The following is a 21,121-nucleotide window of genomic DNA, read 5'->3' on the forward strand; positions in this document are numbered from 1 at the left end:
AAGGGGAAAAGTTCCTCTTTATCTACCCTATCTATGCCCCTCATCATTTTGTACACCTCAATCAGGTCCCCCCTCAGCCTTCTTTGCTCCAAGGAAAACAACCCCAGCCTGTTTAGTCTTTCTTCATAGCTGAGGCGCTCCATCCCAGGTAACATCCTGGTGAATCTTCTCTGCACCCTCTCCAAAGCAATCACATCCTTCCTATAGTGAGGCGACCAGAACTGCACACAGTACTCCAGCTGTGGCCTTACCAGCGTTTTGTACAGCTCCATCATAACCTCCCTGCTCTTATATTCTATGCCTCGGCTAATGAAGGCAAGTATCCCATATGCCTTTTTAACCACCTTATCTACCTGTTCCGCTGCCTTCAGAGATCTATGTACATGTACACCAAGGTCCCTCTGACCCTCTGTACTTCCTAGGGTCCTACCACTCATTGTGTATTCCCTTGCCTTATTTGTCCGTCCAAAATGCATCACCTCGCACTTTTCAGGGTTAAATTCCATTTGCCACTTTTCCGCCCATCTGACCAACCCGTTTATATCGTCCTGTAGCCTGAGGCTTTCCTCCTCGCAATTTACCACCCCACCAATTTTCGTGTCATCTGCAAACTTACTGATCATACCTTTTACATTCTCATCCAAATCATTTATGTAGATCACAAACAACAAGGGACCCAGCACCGATCCCTGAGGTACCCCACTGGACACAGGCTTCCAGTCACAAAAGCATCCTTCGACCATCACCCTCTGCCTCCTGCCACTCAGCCAGTTTAGGATCCAACGCGCCAAGGCACCCTGGATCCCATGGGCTCTTACCTTCTTGACCAGTCTCCTATGCGGGACTTTGTCAAAAGCTTTACTGAAGTCCATGTAAACCACATCCACAGCATTTCCCTCATCCACCCCCCTAGTCACCCCCTCGAAAAATTCAATCAGATTTGTCAGACATGATTTACCCTTGACAAAGCCATGCTGACTATCCCCGATTAATCCTTGCCTCTCCAAGTGGAGACTAATTTTGTCCCTCAGAATTTTTTCCAATAATTTCCCTACCACAGATGTTAGGCTCACTGGCCTGTAATTCCCTGGTTTATCCCTGCTACCCTTCTTGTATAATGGTACTACATTAGCTGTTCTCCAGTCCTCTGGTACATCCCCTGTGGCCAGAGAGGTTCTGAAAATTTGTGTCAGAGCCCCTGCAATCTCCTCCCTTGCCTCACACAACAGCCTGGGATACATCTCGTCCGGGCCTGGGGATTTATCCACTTTTTGGCCTGCTAAAACCGCTAGTACCTCCTCCCTCTCGATGCTAATATGTTCAAGTATGTCACAGTCCCCTTGCCCGATTTCTATGTCTACATCGTCTCTCTCCATAGTGAACACAGATGCAAAAAATTCATTTAAAACCCCGCCTACATCATCTGGTTCTACACACAGATTGCCACTTTGGTCCCTAATGGGCCCTACCCTTTCCCTGGTTATCCTCTTGCCCTTAATATACTTATAAAACATCTTAGGATTTGCTTGCGATGGACCTCTGTAACATCGCCCGTCTCCGCCCCTGCCTCAGCTCATCTGCTGCTGAAACCCTCATCCATGTCTTTGTTACCTCCAGACTCGACTATTCCAACGCACTCCTGGCTGGCCTCCCACATTCCACCCTACGTAAACTTGAGGTCATCCAAAACTTGGCTGCCCATGTCCTAACTCGCACCGAGTCCTGTTCACCCATCTCCCCTGTGCTCGCTGACCTACATTGGCTCCCCGGTTAAGCAATGCCTCGATTTCAGAATTCTCATCCTCCTGTTCAAATCCCTCCATGGCCCCTCGCCCCCTCCCTATCTCTGTAACCTCCTCCAGCCCCGACAATTCTCATCCTCCTGTTCAAATCCCTCCATGGCCCTCGCCCCCTCCCTATCTCTGTAACCTCCTCCAGCCCCTACAATTCTCATCCTCCTGTTCAAATCCCTCCATGGCCCTCGCCCCCTCTCTATCTCTGTAATCTCCTCCAGTCGCTACAATTCTCATCCTCCTGTTCAAATCCCTCCATGGCCCCTCGCCCCCTCCCTATCTCTGTAACCTCCTCCAGCCCCTACAATTCTCATCCTCCTGTTCAAATCCCTCCATGTCCCTCGCCCCCTCCCTATCTCTGTAACCTCCTCCAGCCCCTACAATTCTCATCCTCCTGTTCAAATCCCTCCATGGCCCTCGCCCCCTCCCTATCTCTGTAACCTCCTCCAGCCCCTACAATTCTCATCCTCCTGTTCAAATCCCTCCATGGCCCTCGCCCCCTCTCTATCTCTGTAATCTCCTCCAGTCGCTACAATTCTCATCCTCCTGTTCAAATCCCTCCATGGCCCCTCGCCCCCTCCCTATCTCTGTAACCTCCTCCAGCCCCTACAATTCTCATCCTCCTGTTCAAATCCCTCCATGGCCCTCGCCCCCTCTCTATCTCTGTAATCTCCTCCAGTCGCTACAATTCTCATCCTCCTGTTCAAATCCCTCCATGGCCCCTCGCCCCCTCCCTATCTCTGTAACCTCCTCCAGCCCCTACAATTCTCATCCTCCTGTTCAAATCCCTCCATGTCCCTCGCCCCCTCCCTATCTCTGTAACCTCCTCCAGCCCCTACAATTCTCATCCTCCTGCTCAAATCCCTCCATGGCCCTCGCCCCCTCCCTATCTCTGTAATCTCCTCCAGTCGCTACAATTCTCATCCTCCTGTTCAAATCCCTCAATGGCCCTCACCCCCTCCCTATCTCTGTAACCTCCTCCAGCCCTACAATTCTCATCCTCCTGTTCAAATCCCTCCATGGCCCTCGCCCCCTCCCTATCTCTGTAACCTCCTCCAGCCCCTACAATTCTCATCCTCCTGTTCAAATCCCTCCATGGCCCTCGCCCCCTCCCTATCTCTGTAACCTCCTCCAGCCCCTACAATTCTCATCCTCCTGCTCAAATCCCTCCATGGCACTCGCCCCCTCCCTATCTCTGTAACCTCCTCCAGCCCCTACAATTCTCATCCTCCTGTTCAAATCCCTCCATGGCCCCTCGCCCCCTCCCTATCTCTGTAACCTCCTCCAGCCCCTACAATTCTCATCCTCCTGTTCAAATCCCTCCATGGCCCTCGCCCCCTCCCTATCTCTGTAACCTCCTCCAGCCCCACAACCCCCCGAGATATCTGCGCTCCTCCAATTCTGCCCTCTTGAGCATCCCTGATTATAATTGCTTAACCTTTGGTGGCCGTGCTTTGGGGCCTATACTCAATAGAATTTAGAAGAATGCGAGGGGATCTTATTGAAATATATAAAATATCGATGAGGCTCGACAAGGTAGATGCAGAGAGGATGTTTCCCCTCGTGGGGAAATCTAGAACTCGGGGGCATAGTTTCAGAACAAAGGGTCGCCCTTTTAGAACTGAGATGAGGAGGAATTTCTTCTCTCAGAGGGTTGTAAATCTGTGGAATTCTCTTCCCCAGAGAGCTGTGGAGGCTGGGTCTCCATTTAAGGTGGAGATAAACAGATTTTTGAACAGTAAGGGAATGAAGGTGTGATGAAATATTCCATTCATCACTCATTGGTATTCTCTGCCTGTGACTGTGGTTGGTTTCAGTTTCATTTCCCTTACCTCAGTTCCGTTTCCTCACCATTGTATTGTACTGTGTGTAGGGCTCCGCCCATACCTGGCCCCTATGTAAGCTGGCCCAGCCTGCATCACATCCAGTACGGCAGACCTCTGGATGGAAGATACCTCTCCTCTGTGTGTTACCTTCTAAGTCAATAAAAGCCTTGTTTTGTTTCGCTAACATCGAGTCTCGGATTTATTGAGGCACATCAGAAGGGTTATGGGGAGCGGGCAGGGAGGTGGAGTTGAGGTCAAGATCAGATCAGCCATGATCTTATTGAATGGCGGAGCAGGCTCGAGGGGCCAAATGACTGACTCCTGCTCCTACGTCTTATGTTCTTATGTAAGAACAGGTTGGGTGATTGGGCAGATGCAGTATAATGTGGATAAATGCGAGGTGTCAAAAACAGGAAGGCAGATTATTATCTGAACGGCAATAGATTGGGAGAAGGGGAAGTGCAACGAGACCTGGGTGTCCTTGTGCACCAGTCGCTGAAGGTAAGCATGCAGGTGCAGCAGGCGGTTAAGAAGGCAAATGGTTTGTTGGCCTTCGTAGCGAGAGGGTTCGAGTACAGGTGCAAGGATGTCTTGCTGCAGTTGTACAGGGCCTTGGTGAGACCACACCTTGAGTATTGTGTGCAGTTTTGGTCGCCTTATCTGAAGAAGGATGTTCTTGCCATGGAGGGAGTGCAGCGAAGATTCACCAGGCTGATACCTGGGATGGCAGGGATGACGTATGAGGAGAGATTGGGTCGATTGGGCTTATACTCGCTGGAGTTTAGAAGAATGAGAGGGGATCTCATTGAAACTTATAAAATTCTAACAGGACTGGACAGACTAGATGCAGGAAGGATGGTCCCGATGGCCGGGGAGTCCAGAACCAGGGGTCACAGTCTAAGGATAAGGGGTAAGCCATTTAGGACAGAGATGAGGAGGAATTTCTTCACCCAGAGAGTGGTGAACCTGTGGAATTCTCTACCACAGAAGGCATTGGAGGCCAATTCATTAAATATATTCAAGAAGGAGTTAGATATATTTCTTAAGGCTAAAGGGATCAAGGGATATGGGGAGAAAGCAGGGACAGGGTGTCATAAATCGCAACTTCGACAAGATGTAACTCAGGAAGTACTACTGAACGGCCAGCTGAGGGCGCCGCCCGAGGAGTATAAATGCTCGGGCGTGGGCCCACCTTGGCCAGAGACAATCTGGAAACAGGAAGCTAGTGACTACTAACTAGACCTCCATGTTTTGTTACAAGACGATTAAAGCCTTGCTTTATTTACAACCAAGTGTGTAGTGAGTCTTTATTATGTCACAGGGTACTGAACAAAGTCTGGAGGGGAACTAACTGATACAACACAATATACAGGCTTATATAGCCTGAGTGGCCATTACCGGCATTACAGTACACAGGGGGCTCTTAAAGGCACATACACTACAGGGATCTCATTGAAACTTATAAAATTCTAACAAGACTGGACAGACTAGATGCAGGAAGGATGTTCCTGATGGTCGGTGAGTCCAGAACCAGGGGACACAGTCTAAGGATAAGGGGTAGGCCATTTAGGACAGAAATGATGAGGAATTTCTTCACCCAGAGAGTGGTGAACCTGTGGAATTCTCTACCACAGAAGGCAGTAGAGGCCAATTCATTAAATATATTCAAGAAGGAGTTGGATATATTTCTTAAGGCTAAAGGGTTCAAGGGGTATGGGGAGAAGGCAGGGACAGGGTACTGAATTTGGATGATCAGCCATGATCTCATTGAATGGCGGAACAGGCTCGAGGGGCCGAATGGCCGTCTCCTGCTCCTATCTTCGATGTTAAGAGCAGAGGACTTCTCCCCAGTGTCGTGGGGCCAATGTTTATCCCTCAACCAACATAACAAAAAAACAGATGATCTGGTCGTTATCACATTGCTGTTTGTGGGAGCTTGCTGTGCGCAGATTGGTTGCCGCGTTTCCCAGGTTACAACAGTGACCACACTCCAAAAAGTCCTTCATTGGCTGCGAAGCGCTTCGAGACGTCCGGTGGTCGTGATAGGCGCTACGGAAATGCAAGTCTGTCTTTCTTTCTTGTTGCAGACCAGCTTCAACTCAGACTGGATGGCGGCGAAGACAATTGTTCGGGAAGAGTCGAAGTCTACGTCCGCAAGGCGTGGCGGTCGGTCTGCGGGAGCGGCTGGGACTTGGCCCAGGTGGCGGTGGTGTGCCGGCAGCTGGGCTGCGGGTTCGCCGAGGCTGCGAGCTTCTTCGAGCGATGGACCGGGCCGGCCTGGCTGAGCGAACAGCGGTGCAACGGGACCGAGGAGCTCCTGTGGGACTGCCTTTCCGACGGGCGGGGGGAGCGGGACTGCAGCAGCCAGGAAGACGCGGGGGTCGTTTGCAATGCAGGTAAATGGGTTGCCCGGGTGCTTGTCCATGGAGTGATTTGAACAGGAGGATGAGAATTGTAGGGGCTGGAGGAGGGTACAGAGATAGGGAGGGGGTGAGGGCCATGGAGGGATTTGATCAGGAGGATGAGAATTGTAGGGGCTGGAGGAGGATACAGAGATAGGGAGGGGGCGAGGGCCATGGAGGGATTTGATCAGGAGGATGAGAATTGTAGGTGCTGGAGGAGGTTACAGAGATAGGGAGGGGGGCGAGGGCCATGGAGGGATTTGAACAGGAGGATGAGAATTGTAGGGGCTGGAGGAGGTTACAGAGATAGGGAGGGGGCGAGGGGCCATGGAGGGATTTGAACAGGAGGATGAGAATTGTAGGGGCTGGAGGAGGATACAGAGATAGGGAGGGGGCGAGGGGCCAGAGAGGGATTTGAACAGGAGGATGAGAATTGTAGGGACTGGAGGAGGTTACAGAGATAGGGAGGGGGCGAGGGGCCATGGAGGGATTTGAACAGGAGGATGAGAATTGTAGGGCTGCAGGAGGTTACAGAGATAGGGAGGGGGGGTGAGGGCCATGGAGGGATTTGTTAAGCTGCCTGTTACAATCTACTTGTTTGACCAAGCTTTTGGTCGCCTGTCCTAATATCTCCGTCAGAGCTTTAGAGAGGGTGTGGGAAAGATTTACGCGAATGGTTCCAGGGATGAGGGACTTCAGCGATGTGGAGATACTGGAGAAGCTGGGGTTGTTCTCCTTAGAGCAGAGAAGGTTCAGTGGAGATTGACCAGAATGGTACCAGGGATGAGGGACTTCAGTGATGTGGAGAGACTGGAGAAGCTGGGGTTGTTCTCCTTAGAGCAGAGAAGGTTAAGGGGAGATTGACCAGAATGGTACCGGGGATGAGGGACTTCAGTGATGTGGAGAGACTGGAGAAGCTGGGATTGTTCTCCTTAGAGCAGAGAAGGTTAAGGGGAGATTGACCAGAATGGTACCAGGGATGAGGGACTTCAGTGATGTGGAGAGACTGGAGAAGCTGGGGTTGTTCTCCTTAGAGCAGAGAAGGTTGAGAGGAGATTTGATAGAGGTTTTCAAAATCATGAGGGGTCTAGACAGAGTAGATAGAGAGAAACTGTTCCCATTGGCGGAAAGGCCGAGAACCAGAGGACACAGATTTAAGGTGATTGGCAGAAGAACCAAAGGCAACATAAGGAAAAACTTTTTTATGTTGCGAATGGTTAGGATCTGGAATGCACTGCCTGAAAGGGTGGTGGAGGCAGACTCAATCGTGGCTTTCAAAAGTGGAATTGGATAAGTACCTGAAGCAAAAGAATTTGCAGGGCTACGGGGAAAGGGCGGGGGAGTGGGACTAGCTGAAGTGCTCTTGCAGCGAGCTGGCACGGGCTCGAGGGGCCCAATATCCTCCTACTGCGCTGTAACCGTTCTATGACCCCCTGTGGTCAGGTGTCAAATCTTGGTTTGGTAACGCTCCTGCGGAATAGCCAAGGACGCTATGCGACACTGAAGGTACTATTTAAATGCGTGTTCTTGTTGTACCGAGTGCCGGCCAATACTTTCAGCCGGTTTAGCGAAATGTATATTTCTAACGTGATGGCTGGTTGAGTTGCGTAATTATTTTATTCCTCTTGTTGCAGGTGTTCCACCGACTCCTAAACTGAGTCTCCCGCCCCGAGGCAATATATACTTACAAGGGGAGTCTCTCAATATTACATGCACTTCTCCTGTTCAATATCCCGATCTGATTATGTATCTATATAAAGATGATAGGCTCAACAATGAAGCTTTCAACTTGGCTTTTGCAAGCAACGGCAGCGCAACCTTCAATATCCTGAGGTTAAACAGATCCCACCAAGGGAATTACACCTGCACTTATCAACTCGAATTAGCGGGCAAAGTCTTCACGTCAGCGCCGAGTGAGCCCCAGGCAATCACTGTGAGAGGTGAGTTGGCTATTCATAGAAACATAGCAACATAGAAGATAGGAGCAGGAGTAGGCCATTCGGCCCCTCGAGCCTGCTCCGCCATTCAATGAGATCATGGCTGATCATCCAAATTCAGTACCCTGTCCCTGCCTTCTCCCCATATCCCTTGATCCCTTTAGCCTTAAGAAAGATATCCAACTCCTTCTTGAATATATTTAATGAATTGGCCTCCACTGCCTTCTGTGGTAGAGAATTCCACAGGTTCACCACTCTGGGTGAAGAAATTCCTCCTCATCTCAGTCCTAAATGGCTTACCCCTTATCCTTAGACTGTGACCCCTGGTTCTGGACTCCCTGGCCATCGGGAACATCCTTCCTGCATCTAGTCTGTCTAGTCCTGTTAGAATTTTATAAGTTTCAATGACATCCCCTCTCATTCTTCTAATCTCCAGCGAGTATAATCCCAATCAACCCAATCTCTCCTCATACGTCATTCCTGCCATCCCAGGTATCAGCCTGGTGAATCTTCGCTGTACTCGCTCCATGGCAAGAACATCCTTCCTCAGATAAGGCGACCAAAACTGCACGCAATACTCAAGGTGTGGTCTCACCAAGGCCCTGTACAACTGCAGCAAGACATCCTTGTTCCTGTACTCGAACCCTCTCGCTATGAAGGCCAACATACCATTTGCCTTCTTAACCGCCTGCTGCACCTGCATGCTTACCTTCAGCGACTGGTGCACAAGGACACCCAGGTCTCGTTGCACTTCCCCTTCTCCCAATCTATTGCCGTTCAGATAATCTGCCTTCCTGTTTTTGACACCAAAGTGGACAACCTCGCATTTATCCACGTTATATTGCATCTGACATTCGTGCTGCCTGGGTACAAATGGGATGGAATTTCGGGGTGGGCAGGGCAGGAACGTGCGGTCCAGGATGAACATCCGCCCCAAATATGTTTCCAGGTCTCACGTTGAAATTTGAAAGCAGCATAATGTCGCTTAAGGAAATGGTATGTTGGCCTTCACAGCGAGAGGGTTCGAGTAGAGGAGCAAGGATGTCTTGCTGCAGTTGTACAGGGCCTTGGTGAGACCACATCTTCAGTATTGTGTGCAGTTTTGATCACCTTATCTGAGGAAGGATGTTCTTGCCATGGAGGGAGTGCAGCGAAGATTCACCAGACTGATACCTGGGATGGCAGGAATGACGTATGAGGAGAGATTGGGTCGATTGGGCTTATACTCGCTAGAGTTTAGAAGAATGAGAGGGGATCTCATTGAAACTTATAAAATTCTGACAGGACTGGACAGACTAGATGCAGGGAGGATGTTCCCGATGGTCGGGGAGTCCAGAACCAGGGGTCACAGTCTAAGGATAAGGGGTAAGCCATTTAGGACAGAGATGAGGAGGAATTTCTTCACCAAGAGAGTGGTGAACCTGTGGAATTCTCTACCACAGAAGGCAGTAGAGGCCAATTCATTAAATATATTCAAGAAGGAGTTAGATATATTTCTTAAGGCTAAAGGGATCAAGTGATATGGGGAGAAAGCAGGGACAGGGTACTGAATTTGGATGATCAGCCATGATCGCATTGAATGGCGGAGCAGGCTCGAGAGGCTGAATGGCCGACTCCGGCTCCTATCTTCTATGTTTCTATCCTCGTTTAGTGCAGTTTCCCAACAAGTACAGATTGATAACATTTTTTTTTAAATTCGCTTATGGCATGTGGGCGTCGCTGGCAAGGCCAGCATTTATTGCCCATCCCGAGTTGCCCTCGAGAAGGTGGTGGTGAGCCGCCTTCTTGAACCGCTGCAGTCCATGTGGTGAAGGTGCTCCCACAGTGCTGTTAGGGAGGGAGTTCCAGGATTTGGACCCAGCGACGATGAAGGATCGGCCGATTTAGTTCTAAGTCAGGATGGTGTGTGTGACTTGCAGGGGAACTTGGAGGTGGTGGTGTTCCCATGCGTCTACTGCCCTCGTCCTTCTAGGTGGAAGAGGTCGCGGGTTGGGGAGGTGCTGCCGAAGAAGCCTTGGCGAGTTGCTGCAGTGCATCTTGTAGATGGTACACACTGCAGCCACGGTACGCCGGTGGTGGAGGGAGTGAGTGTTTAAGGTGGTGGATGGGGTGCCAATCAAGCGGGCTGCTTTGTCCTGGATGGTGTCGAGCTTCTTGAGTGTTGTTGGGAGCTGCACTCATCCAGGCAAGTGGAGAGTATTCCATCACACTCCTGACTTGTGCCTTGTAGATGGTGGAAAGGCTTTGGGGAGTCAGGAGGTGAGACACTCGCCGCAGAATACCCAGCCTCTGACCTGCTCTTGTTGCCGCAGTATTTACGTGGCTGGTCAAGTTAAGTTTCTGGTCAATGGTGACCCCCCAGGATGTTGATGGTGGGGGATTCGGCGATGGTAATGCCGTTGAATATCAAGGGGAGGTGGTTAGACTCTCGCTTGTTGGAGATGGTCATTGCCCGACACTTGTGTGACGCGAATGTTACCTGCCACTTATTAGCCGATTTATTGTTAAATACAAAAGGAACGGATTTGCATGCGAGACTGAGATGAGGAGGAATTTCTTCACTCAGAGGGTTGTGAATCTTTGGAATTCTCTGCCCCAGAGGGCTGTGCAGGCTGAGTCTTTGTGTATATTAAGGCTGAGATCGATAGGGCAATCAATGGATAAGCTTGCATGCAGGTCCAGCAAGCAATAAGGAAGGCAAATGGCATGTTGGCCTTTATTGCAAGGGGGTTGGAGTATGAGAGTAAGGAAGTCTTGCTACAATTGTACAGGGCCTTGGTGAGACCACACCTGGAGTACTGGGCACAGTTCTGGTCTCCTTATCTAAGGAAGGAGATACTTGCCTTGGAGACGGTGCAAGGAAGGTTCACCAGATTGATTCCTGGGATGGGGGATTGCCCTATGAGGAGAGATTGAGTAGATTGGGCCGATACTCTCGGGAGTTTAGAAGAATGAGAGGTGATCTCATTGAAACATACAAGATTCTGAGGGGGATTGACAGGGTAGATGCTGAGAGGTTGTTTCCCCCTGGGCTGGAGAGTCTCGAACTAGGGGTCACAGTCTCAGGATAAGGGGTCGGCCATTGAGGACTGAGATGAGGAGGAATTTCTTCACTCAGAGGGCGGTGAATCTTTGGAATTCTGTGCCCCAGAGGGCTGTGGAGGCTCAGTCGTTGAGTATATTCAAGGCCGAGATCGATAGATTTTCGGACTCTAGGGGAATCGAGGGATATGGCGATCGGGCAGGAAAGTGGAGTTGAGGTCGATGATCAGCCATGATCTTATTGAATGGCGGAGCAGGCTCGAGGGGCCGTATGGCCGACTCCTGCTCCTAATTCTGATGTTTGCATGTTCTTGCTGATCATTCCAGAACAGGCAGAGAAGCCAACAATCTACGGGGAGAGTCCGTTTGACACCTTTCTCCGAGGACACAGTATGAGCATCGGATGCGACGCCCCTTACGAGATTCCGGGGTTGACCTTCCTTTTGTATAAAAATGGCGGCTACGCACAATCGGCCGAGGCCTCTTTTTCCTCCAGTTTCAGATTCAGCAACATCAGCAAGCAGGATGAAGGCAATTACACATGCGCGTACCAAGTGGAAATTTCGGGCCGATTGCAAAATTCGACTCTCAGCGACACTTTAGAGGTGATCATATCAGGTTTGTGAATTGCATTCGCTATGATTATTCCATTTCTGTTTCCGCTGCCATGCAATAAAGTCTCACTTGCTCCTAACATAGAAACATAGAAGATAGGCGCAGGAGTAGGCCATTCGGCCCCTCGAGCCTGCTCCGCCATTCAATGAGATCATGGCTGATCATCCAAATTCAGTACCCTGTCCCTGCTTTCTCCCCATATCACTTGATCCCTTTAGCCTCAAGAAATATATCTAACTCCTTCTTGAATATATTTAATGAACTGGCCTCCACTGCCCTCTGTGGTAGAGAATTCCACAGGTTCACCACTCTCTGGGTGAAGAAATTCCTCCTCATCTCAGTCCTAAATGGCCTACCCCTTATCCTTAGACTGTGACCCCTGGTTTTGGACTCCCCGACCATCGGGAACATCCTTCTTGCATCTAGTCTATCCAGGCCTGACAGAATTTTATAGGTTTCGATGAGATCCCTTCTTAATCTTCTAAACTCCAGCGAGTATAAGCCCAATCGACACAATCTCTCCTCATACGTCATTCATGCCATCCCAGGTATCAGCCTGGTGAATCTTCGCTGCACTCCTTCCATGGCAAGAACATCCTTCCTCAGATAAGGCGACCAAAACTGCACACAATACTCAAGGTGTGGTCTCACCAAGGCCCTGTACAACTGCAGCAAGACATCCTTGTTCCTGTACTCGAACCCTCTTGCTACGAAGGCTAATCCTTGGGTTATCGGCGCTATGGGCTAGCGCTCTTAGGATTCTTATTAGAATCACCGAACGGTTACAGCACTGAAGGAGGCCATTCGGCCCCTCGAGCCCATGCCGGCTCTCTGCAAGAGCGCTTCAGCTAGTCCCATTCCCCCGCCCTTTCTCCGTAACCCTGCAAATTTTTTTCCTTCTGGCGCTTATCCAATTCCCTTTGTGAAATCCACGATGGAATCTTTTAAAAAAAATTTGTTTATGGGATGTGGGCGTCGCTGGCAAGTCCAGCATTTATTGCCCATCCCTAGTTGCCCTTGAGAAGGTGGTGGTGAGCCGCCTTCTTGAACCGCTGCAGTCCGTGTGGTGAAGGTACTCCCACAGTGCTGTTAGGTAAAGGGTTCCAGTATTTTGACCCAGCGACGATGAAGGAATGGCCGATATATTTCCAAGTCAGGATGGTGTGTGACTCGGAGGTGAACTTGGAGGTGGTGGTGTTCCCATGCGCCTGCTGCCCTTGTCCTTCTAGGTGGAAGAGGTCGCAAGTTTGGGAGGTGCTGCCGAAGAAGCCTTGGCGAGTTGCTGCAGTGCATCTTGTAGATGGTGCACACTGCAGCCACGGTGCGCCAGTGGTGGAGGGAGTGAATGTTTAAGGTGGTGGATGGGGTGCCCATCAAGCGGGACTGCTTTGTCCTGGATGGTGTCGAGCTTCTTGTGTGTTGTTGGAGCTGCACTCATGCAGGCAAGTGGAGAGTATTCCATCACACTCCTGACTTGTGCCTTGTAGATGGAGCCGCCACCAATCTCTCAGTGCATTCCCGATCCTAACCACTCACTGCGTAAAAAATTATTCCTTATGTCACCTTCGGATCTTCTGCCAATCACCTTAAATCTGTGTCCTCTGGTTCTTGACCCTTCTGCCAATGGGAACAGTCTCTATCCACTCTGTCCAGACCCCTCATGATCTTGAAGACCTCTGTTCAATCTCCCCTTAACCTTCTCTGCTCCAAGGAGAACAACCCCAGCTTCTCCAGTTTCTCCACATCACTGAAGTCCCTCATCCCTGGTACCATTCTGGTCAATCTCCTCTTCACCTTCTCTGCTCTAAGGAGAACAACCCCAGCTTCTCCAGTCTCTCCACATCACTGAAGTCCCTCATCCCGGGCACCATTCTGGTCAATCTCCCTTTAACCTTCTCTGCTCTAAGGAGAACAACCACAGCTTCTCCAGTCTCTCCACATCACTGAAGTCCCTCATCCCGGGCACCATTCTGGTCAATCTCCCTTTCATCTTCTCTGCTCCAAGGAGAACAATCCCAGCTTCTCCAGTCTATCCATGTAACTGAAGTCCCTCATCCCGGGCACCATTCTGGTCAATCTCCCTTTAACCTTCTCTGCTCCAAGGAGAACAACCCCAGCTTCTCTAGTCTATCCACGTAACTGAAGTCCCTCATCCCTGGAACCATTCTGGTAAATCTTTTCTGCACCCTCTCTAAGGCCTTCACATCCTTCCTAAAGTGCGGTGCCCAGAATTGGACACAATACTCCAGTTGAGGCCGAACCAGTGTTTTATAAAGGTTCATCATAACTTCCTTGCTTTTGTACTCTCTGCCCCTATTCATGAAGCCCAGGATCCCGTATTCTTTTTTAACCGCTTTCTCAACCTGCCCTGCCACCTTCAACGATTTGTGCACATATACCCCCAGGTCTCTCTGTTCATGCACCCCCTTTAGGGTTGTACCCTTTAGTTTATATTTCCTCATTCTTCCTACCAAAATGTATCACTTCGCACTTTTCTGTGTTAAATTTCATCTGCCACGTGTCCGCCCATTCCACCAGCCTGTCTATGTCCACTTGAAGTCTATCATTATCCTCCTCACTGTTCACTATACTTCCAAGTTTTGTGTCATCTGCAAATTTTGAAATTGTGCCCTGTACACCCAAGTCTAAGTCATTAATATACATATTATTCCCAGAAACCCCTCAACTGTTTACTTGCATTGGAGGCAGTTCAGAGAAGGTTCACGAGGTTGATTCCGGAGATGAAGGGGTTGTCTTATGAAGAAAGGTTGAGCTGGTTGGGCCTATACTCATTGGAGTTTAGAAGAATGAGAGGGGATCTTATTGAAATGTATAAGATTCTGAGGGGGCTTGACAGGGTAGATGCGGAGAGGATGTTTCCCCTCGTGGGGAAATCTAGAACTCGGGGGTATAGTTTCAGAATAAAGGGTCGCCCTTTTAGAACTGAGATGAGGAGGAATTTCTTCTCTCGGAGGGTCGTAAATCTGTGGAATTCTCTGCCCCAGAGAGCCGTGGAGGCTGGGTCGTTAAATACATTTAAGGTGGAGATAGACAGATCTTTGCAAGGTAAGGGAGTGAAGGGTTACGGAGAGTGGGCGGGGAAGTGGCTTTGAGCCCAAGATCAGCCACGATCTCATTGAATGGCGGAGCAGGCTCGAGGGGCCAAGTGGCCTATTCCTGCTCCTGTTTCTTATGGTCCTATCTGTGTACAATTAAAGTGCATATATTGAGATGGGAGTCAACATACAACCACCACTAAAAATGTGTGGGCATCTCTCGCTATCACTGTGCTCACTCGCCCCTCTCTCTATCTCCATCTATTGGTCTCTCTCTATCATTGTAATCACCATTAAAAATCTGTTGAAATGCCTCTCTTAAACTATGTTACTACCATTGCTGTCTGCCGCCTTTGACCTCGCACTTCTTGAAATATCTTGCTATCCTTTCGAGTTGCTGTACCAATAGTTGAGATCACGAGAGGACACCGTATAGTGTGTATATTTAAACACACCACGGTTACATTTACTGAGGATAATGTAGGAACCTAGTAACTGCTCGATGAAGAAAGACCCACTGGCCGTCCACAAACCTGATATTCGCATTATACAACGAAAAAGGAGTTGCTGATTGATCTTCGCAAGCCTTCTTTATCAATTGGTCTACACAGACCCAGCTATAAGGTGCGGAAAGCCTCCAGTGGTGCATAACTTTCGGAATTTTTCCAGGGATGAGGTACTTCAGTGATGTGGAGAGACTGGAGAAGCTGGGATTGTTCTCCTCGGAGCAGAGAAGGTTAAGGGGAGATTGACCAGAATGGTACCAGGGATGAGGGACTTCAGTGATGTGGAGAGACTGGAGAAGCTGGGGTTGTTCTCCTTAGAGCAGAGAAGGTTAAGGGGAGATTGACCAGAATGGTACCAGGGATGAGGGACTTCAGTGATGTGGAGAGACTGGAGAAGCTGGGGTTGTTCTCCTTAGAGCAGAGAAGGTTAAGGGGAGATTGACCAGAATGGTACCAGGGATGAGGGACTTCAGTGATGTGGAGAGACTGGAGAAGCTGGGATTGTTCTCCTTGGAGCAGAGAAGGTTAAGGGTGAGATTGACCAGAATGGTACCAGGGATGAGGGACTTCAGTGATGTGGAGAGACTGGAGAAGCTGGGGTTGTTCTCCTTAGAGCAGAGAAGGTTAAGGGGAGATTGACCAGAATGGTACCAGGGATGAGGGACTTCAGTGATGTGGAGAGACTGGAGAAGCTGGGATTGTTCTCCTTAGAGCAGAGAAGGTTAAGGGGAGATTGACCAGAATGTTACCAGGGATGAGGGACTTCAGTGATGTGGAGAGACTGGAGAAGCTGGGATTGTTCTCCTTAGAGCAGAGAAGGTTAAGGGGGAGATTGACCAGAATGGGACCAGGGATGAGGGACTTCAGTGATGTGGGGAGACTGGAGAAGCTGGGGTTGGAGCAGGGAAGATTAAGGGGAGATTTGATAGAGGTGTCATGAAGGGTTTTGATTGACTAAATAAGGAGAAACTGTTTCCTGTGGCTGAAGGGATAACCAGAGGACACAGATTTAAGGTGATGGGCTAAAGAACCAGAGGCGTTGGGAGGAAAATCTTTTTTACGCAGCGCGAGGTTAGGATTTGGAATGCGCTGCCTGATAGGGCGGTGGATAAAGATTGAATAGTGGCCTTCAAAAGGGAATTGGATAGTTATACATGAATGAGAAGAAATTGCAGTGATCTGGGGAAAGAACGGGGGAGTGGGACTAACTGGATGGCTCTTCGAAAGAGCCGGCGCAGACTCGATGGGGTGAATGGCCTCCTTCTGTTCCTGTGTAACAGGCCCAAGGGGCTGAATGGGCCTCCTCCTGTTCCTGTGTAACAGGCTCGAGGGGGCTGAATGGGCCTCCTCCTGTTCCTGTGTAACGGGCTCGAGAGGCAGAATGGGCCTCCTCATGTTCCTGTGTAACAGGCTCGAGGGGCTGAATGGGCCTCCTCATGTTCCTGTGTAACAGGCTCGCGGGGGCTGAATGGGCCTCCTCCTGTTCCTGTGTAACAGGGCTCGAGGGGCTGAATGGGCCTCCTCCTGTTCCTGTGTAACAGGCTCGAGAGGCAGAATGGGCCTCCTCATGTTCCTGTGTAACAGGCTCGCGGGGGCTGAATGGGCCTCCTCCTGTTCCTGTGTAACAGGCTCGAGGGGCTGAATGGACCTCCTCCTGTTCCTCTGTAACAGGCTCGAGGGGCTGAACGGGCCTCCTCCTGTTCCTGTGTAACAGGCTCGAGGGGCTGAATGGACCTCCTCCTGTTCCTCTGTAACAGGCTCGATGGGCTGAATGGGCCTCCTCCTGTTCCTGTGTAACAGGCTCGAGGGGCTGAATGGGCCTCCTCCTGTTCCTGTGTAACGGGCTCGAGGGACTGAATGGGCCCCCTCCTGTTCCTGTTTAACAGGCTCGAGGGGCTGAATGGGCCTCATCCTGTTCCTGTGTAACGGGCTCGAGGGGGCTGAATGGGCCTCCTCCTGTTCCTGTGTGACAGGCTCGAGGGGCTGAATGGGCCTCCTCCTGTTCCTGTCTAACAGGCTCGAGGGGGCTGAATGGGCCTTCTCCTGTTCCTGTGTAACAGGCTCGAGGGACTGAATGGGCCTCCTCCTGCTCCTGTGTAACAGGCTCGAGGGGGCTGAATGGGCCTCCTCCTGTTCCTGTGTAACAGACTCGAGGGGCTGAATGAGCCTCCTCCTGTTCCTGTGTAACAGGCTCGAGGGACTGAATGGGCCTCCTCCTGTTCCTGTGTAACAGGCTCGAGGGGGCTGAATGGGCCTCCTCCTGTTCCTGTGTAACAGACTCGAGGGGCTGAATGGGCCTCCTCCTGTTCCTGTGTAACAGGCTCGAGGGGGCTGAATGGGCCTCCTCCTGTTCCTGTGTAACAGACTCGAGGGGCTGAATGGGCCTTCTCCTGTTCCTGTGTAACAGGCTCGAGGGACTGAATGGGCCTCCTCCTGTTCCTGTGTAACAGACTCGAGGGGCTGAACGGGCCTCCTCCTGTTCCTGTGTAACAGACTCGAGGGGGCTGAATGGGCCTCCTCCTGTTCCTGTGTAACAGGCTCGAGGGGGCTGAATGGGGCTCCTCCTGTTCCTGTGTAACAGGCTCGAGGGGCTGAATGGGCCTCCTCCTGTTCCTGTGTAACAGGCTCGAGGGGCTGAATGGGCCTCCTCCTGTTCCTGTCTAACAGGCTCAAGGAGCTGAATGGGCCTCCTCCTGTTGCTGTGTAACAGGCTGAATGGGCCTCCTACTGTTCCTATGTAACAGGCTCGAGGAGCTGAATGGCCCTCCTCCTGTTCCTGTGTAACAGGCTCGATGGGCTGATTGGGCCTCCTCCTGTTCCTGTGTAACAGGCTCGAGGAGGCTGAATAGGCCTCCTCCTGTTGCTGTGTAACAGGCTCGAGGGGCTGAATGGGCCTCCTCCTGTTCCTGTGTAACAGGCTCGAGGGGCTGAATGGGCCTCCTCCTGTTCCTGTGTAACAGGCTCGAGGGGCTGAATGGGCTTCCTCCTGTTACTGTGTAACAGGCTCGAGGGGGCTGAATGGGCCTCCTCCTGTTCCTGTGTAACAGGCTCGAGGGGCTGAATGGGCCTCCTCCTGTTCCTGTGTAACAGGCTCGAGGGGCTGAATGGGCTTCCTCCTGTTCCTGTGTAACAGGCTCGAGGGGGCTGAATGGGCCTCCTCCTGTTCCTACGTTCCTATAACCTTTCCATCTTTGTGACGGCAGATTTCGTATCTGATGATGTTAACCTGAGACTGGCCGGCGGAGCTAACCCGTGCGCCGGTAGGCTGGAGGTGTTCTACAACGGCGCCTGGGGCACGGTCTGCGAGGAGGGCTGGGCCATCGCCAACGCCGACGTCGTCTGCCGGGACCTCAACTGCGGCTTTGCCGAGCTCTCCGCCGACTCCTGGGTCTACGGCCAAGGCAGCGGTCCCATCTGGCTGCACCGCGTCCGGTGCACCGGCAGCGAGTCCTCCTTCTGGCTCTGCTCCGCCCTGTCACACCAAGCTCACGACTGCACCCATTCCGACGACGTGGGGGTCTCGTGCACCGGTAAGAGCGCCAGCGGGGAGGCGGGCGCGCTTGCGGAACGCGCAACCACGTGGAGTAGCAGAGGGCGAACATCATAGATGCATTTGTGCATGTACATAGTGACATGAATCAGTCGTTCATGAGTGAAAGACTTATGAAATAAAAGTGAGCAGCCTACGGGTGGCGCTGTCCAGGGAGACTATAAATACTTGGGCATGGGCCCAGCTTGCGCAGGACATTCTTAACGGGAACTAGTGAAGGATACAACTAGACCACCATATGATCATCTAAATTCAGTACCCTGTCCCTGCTTTCTCCCCATATCCCTTGATCCCTTTAGCCTTAAGAAATATATCCAACTCCTTCTTGAATATATTTAATGAATTGGCCTCAACTGCCTTCTGTGGTAGAGAATTCCACAGGTTCACCACTCTCTGGGTGAAGAAATTCCTCCTAATCTCAGTCCTAAATGGCTTACCCCTTATCCTTAGACTGTGACCTCTGGTTCTGGACTCCCCCGACCATCGGGAACATCCTTCCTGCATCCAGTCTGTCCAGTCCTGTTAGGATTTTATATGTTTCAATCAGATCCCCTCTCATTCTTCTAAACTCCAGCGAGTATAAGCCCACTCGACCCAATCTCTCCTCATACGTCATCCCTGCCATCCCAGGTATCAGTCTGGTGAATCTTCGCTGCACTCCCTCCATGGCAAGAACATCCTTCCTCAGATAAGGGAATCAAAACTGCACACAATACTCAAGGTGTGGTCTCCCCAAGGCCCTGTACAACTGCAGCAAGACATCCTTGCTCCTCTACTCGAATCCTCTCGCTACGAAGGCCAACATACCATTTGCCTTCTTAACCGCCTGCTGCACCTGCATGCTTACCTTCAGCCACTGGTGCACAAGGACACCCAGGTCTCGTTGCACTTCCCCTTCTCCCAATCTATCGCCGTTCAGATAATAACCTGCCTTCCTGTTTTTGACACCAAAGTGGATAACCTCGCATTTATCCACATTATACTGCATCTGCCCAATCACCCAACCTGTCCAAGAACATAAGACATAGGAGCAGGAGTCGGCCATTCGGCCCCTCGAGCCTGCTCCGCCATTCAATGAGATCATGGCTGATCTGATCTTGGCACCAACTCCACTTCCCTGCCCGCTCCCCATAACCCTTGACTCCCCTATCGTTCAAAGATCTGTCTATCTCCACCTTAAATGTATTCAATGACCCAGCCTCCACAGCCCTCCGGGGCAGAGAATTCCAAAGATTCACCACCCTCTGAGTGAAGAAATTCCTCCTCATCTCAGTCCTCAATGGCCAACCCCTTTCCTGAGACTGTGACCCCTGGTTCGAGACTCTCCAGCCAGGGGGAAGCAGCCTCTCAGCATCTACCCTGTCAATCCCCCTCAGAATCTTATATGTTTCAATGAGATCACCTCTCATTCTTCTAAAGTCCAGAGAGTATCGGCCCAATCTACTCAATCTCTCCTCATAGGACAACCCTCTCATCCCAGGAATCAATCTAGTGAACCTTCGTTGCACCGCCTCCAAGGCAAGTATCTCCTTCCTTAGATAAGGAGACCAAAACTGTGCACAGTACTCCAGGTGTGGTCTCACCAAGGCCCTGTACAATTGTAGCAAGACTTCCTTACTCTCATACTCCAACCCCAACACTTCAGCCAGGGGGAAAGAACCTTGTTCGAATTGTCGAGTTAACCGACTGATTGCTTGTGTTTACAGATTCTCCACCTCCGCCATCGATCTCTCTAAACCGTCTGTCTGGGAGTTTCCGCCGGGGAGAGACTGTCAGAATCGACTGCGCGACCCACAGTCACTACTCGGTCACCGGGTTCTACCTCAGCAGGCTGGACGGGGAGGAGCCGGTTCCGTTCCAGCGGGCCCGCCGCGGGGGCCACTCCGCCGCTTTCACGGCCCGGGCCCTCGACACGATGGCCGAGGGCCGTTACAGCTGTCACTACGGGATGTCGTCGCGGGGGGCAGACTTCAACTCCACCTCGAGCGAGAGCGTGCTGGTGACCGTGGCGTGTGAGTTCGAATCACCTCCCCTCCGTACGATCGTGGAAGCCGGGGAGGGGGGGTGAGATATTCGACTGGGACGGCATCGCAGAAGTTCAAATAACCCCGTCTCCGTGCGATCGTGGAAGCCGGGGTGTTGGGGGGGCTGAGATATTCGACTGGGGTGGCATCGCAGAAGTTTGAATTTCCCCCCTCCGTGCGATCGTGGAAGGGGGGGTTGGGGGGGTGAGATATTCAACTGGGGCGGCATCGCAGAAGTTCTAATTCCTCCCCTCCATTCGATCGTGGAAGTGGGGGGGGGTGGGGGGCTGAGATCTTCGACTGGGGAGGCATCGCAGAAGTTCAAATTCCCCCCCACCATGCGATCGTGGAAGCCGGGGGGATGTGGGGG

General features: G+C 51.3%; 1 protein-coding gene across 1 annotated transcript in view; it reads left to right on the forward strand.

Moving 5' to 3' along the window:
* Window positions 1-5,396: 5,396 nt before the first annotated feature.
* LOC147084910 (uncharacterized) overlaps window positions 5,397-21,121 on the forward strand; it is a 37,518-nt gene continuing 21,793 nt past the window's right edge. The window contains exons 1-5 of the mRNA XM_085979621.1: window positions 5,397-6,015; window positions 7,656-7,961; window positions 11,328-11,618; window positions 18,381-18,707; window positions 20,434-20,739. Of these exons, the coding sequence (XP_085835747.1) occupies window positions 7,766-7,961; window positions 11,328-11,618; window positions 18,381-18,707; window positions 20,434-20,739 (1,120 nt within the window). The 5' untranslated portion in view covers window positions 5,397-6,015; window positions 7,656-7,765. The remainder of the gene's footprint in view (window positions 6,016-7,655; window positions 7,962-11,327; window positions 11,619-18,380; window positions 18,708-20,433; window positions 20,740-21,121) is intronic.

The sequence above is a fragment of the Somniosus microcephalus genome, unplaced genomic scaffold (assembly GCF_052327205.1).
Source record: "Somniosus microcephalus isolate GS21.2 unplaced genomic scaffold, FLI_Smic_1.0 unresolved_chr9, whole genome shotgun sequence".
Classification (NCBI taxonomy): Eukaryota; Metazoa; Chordata; class Chondrichthyes; order Squaliformes; family Somniosidae; genus Somniosus; species Somniosus microcephalus.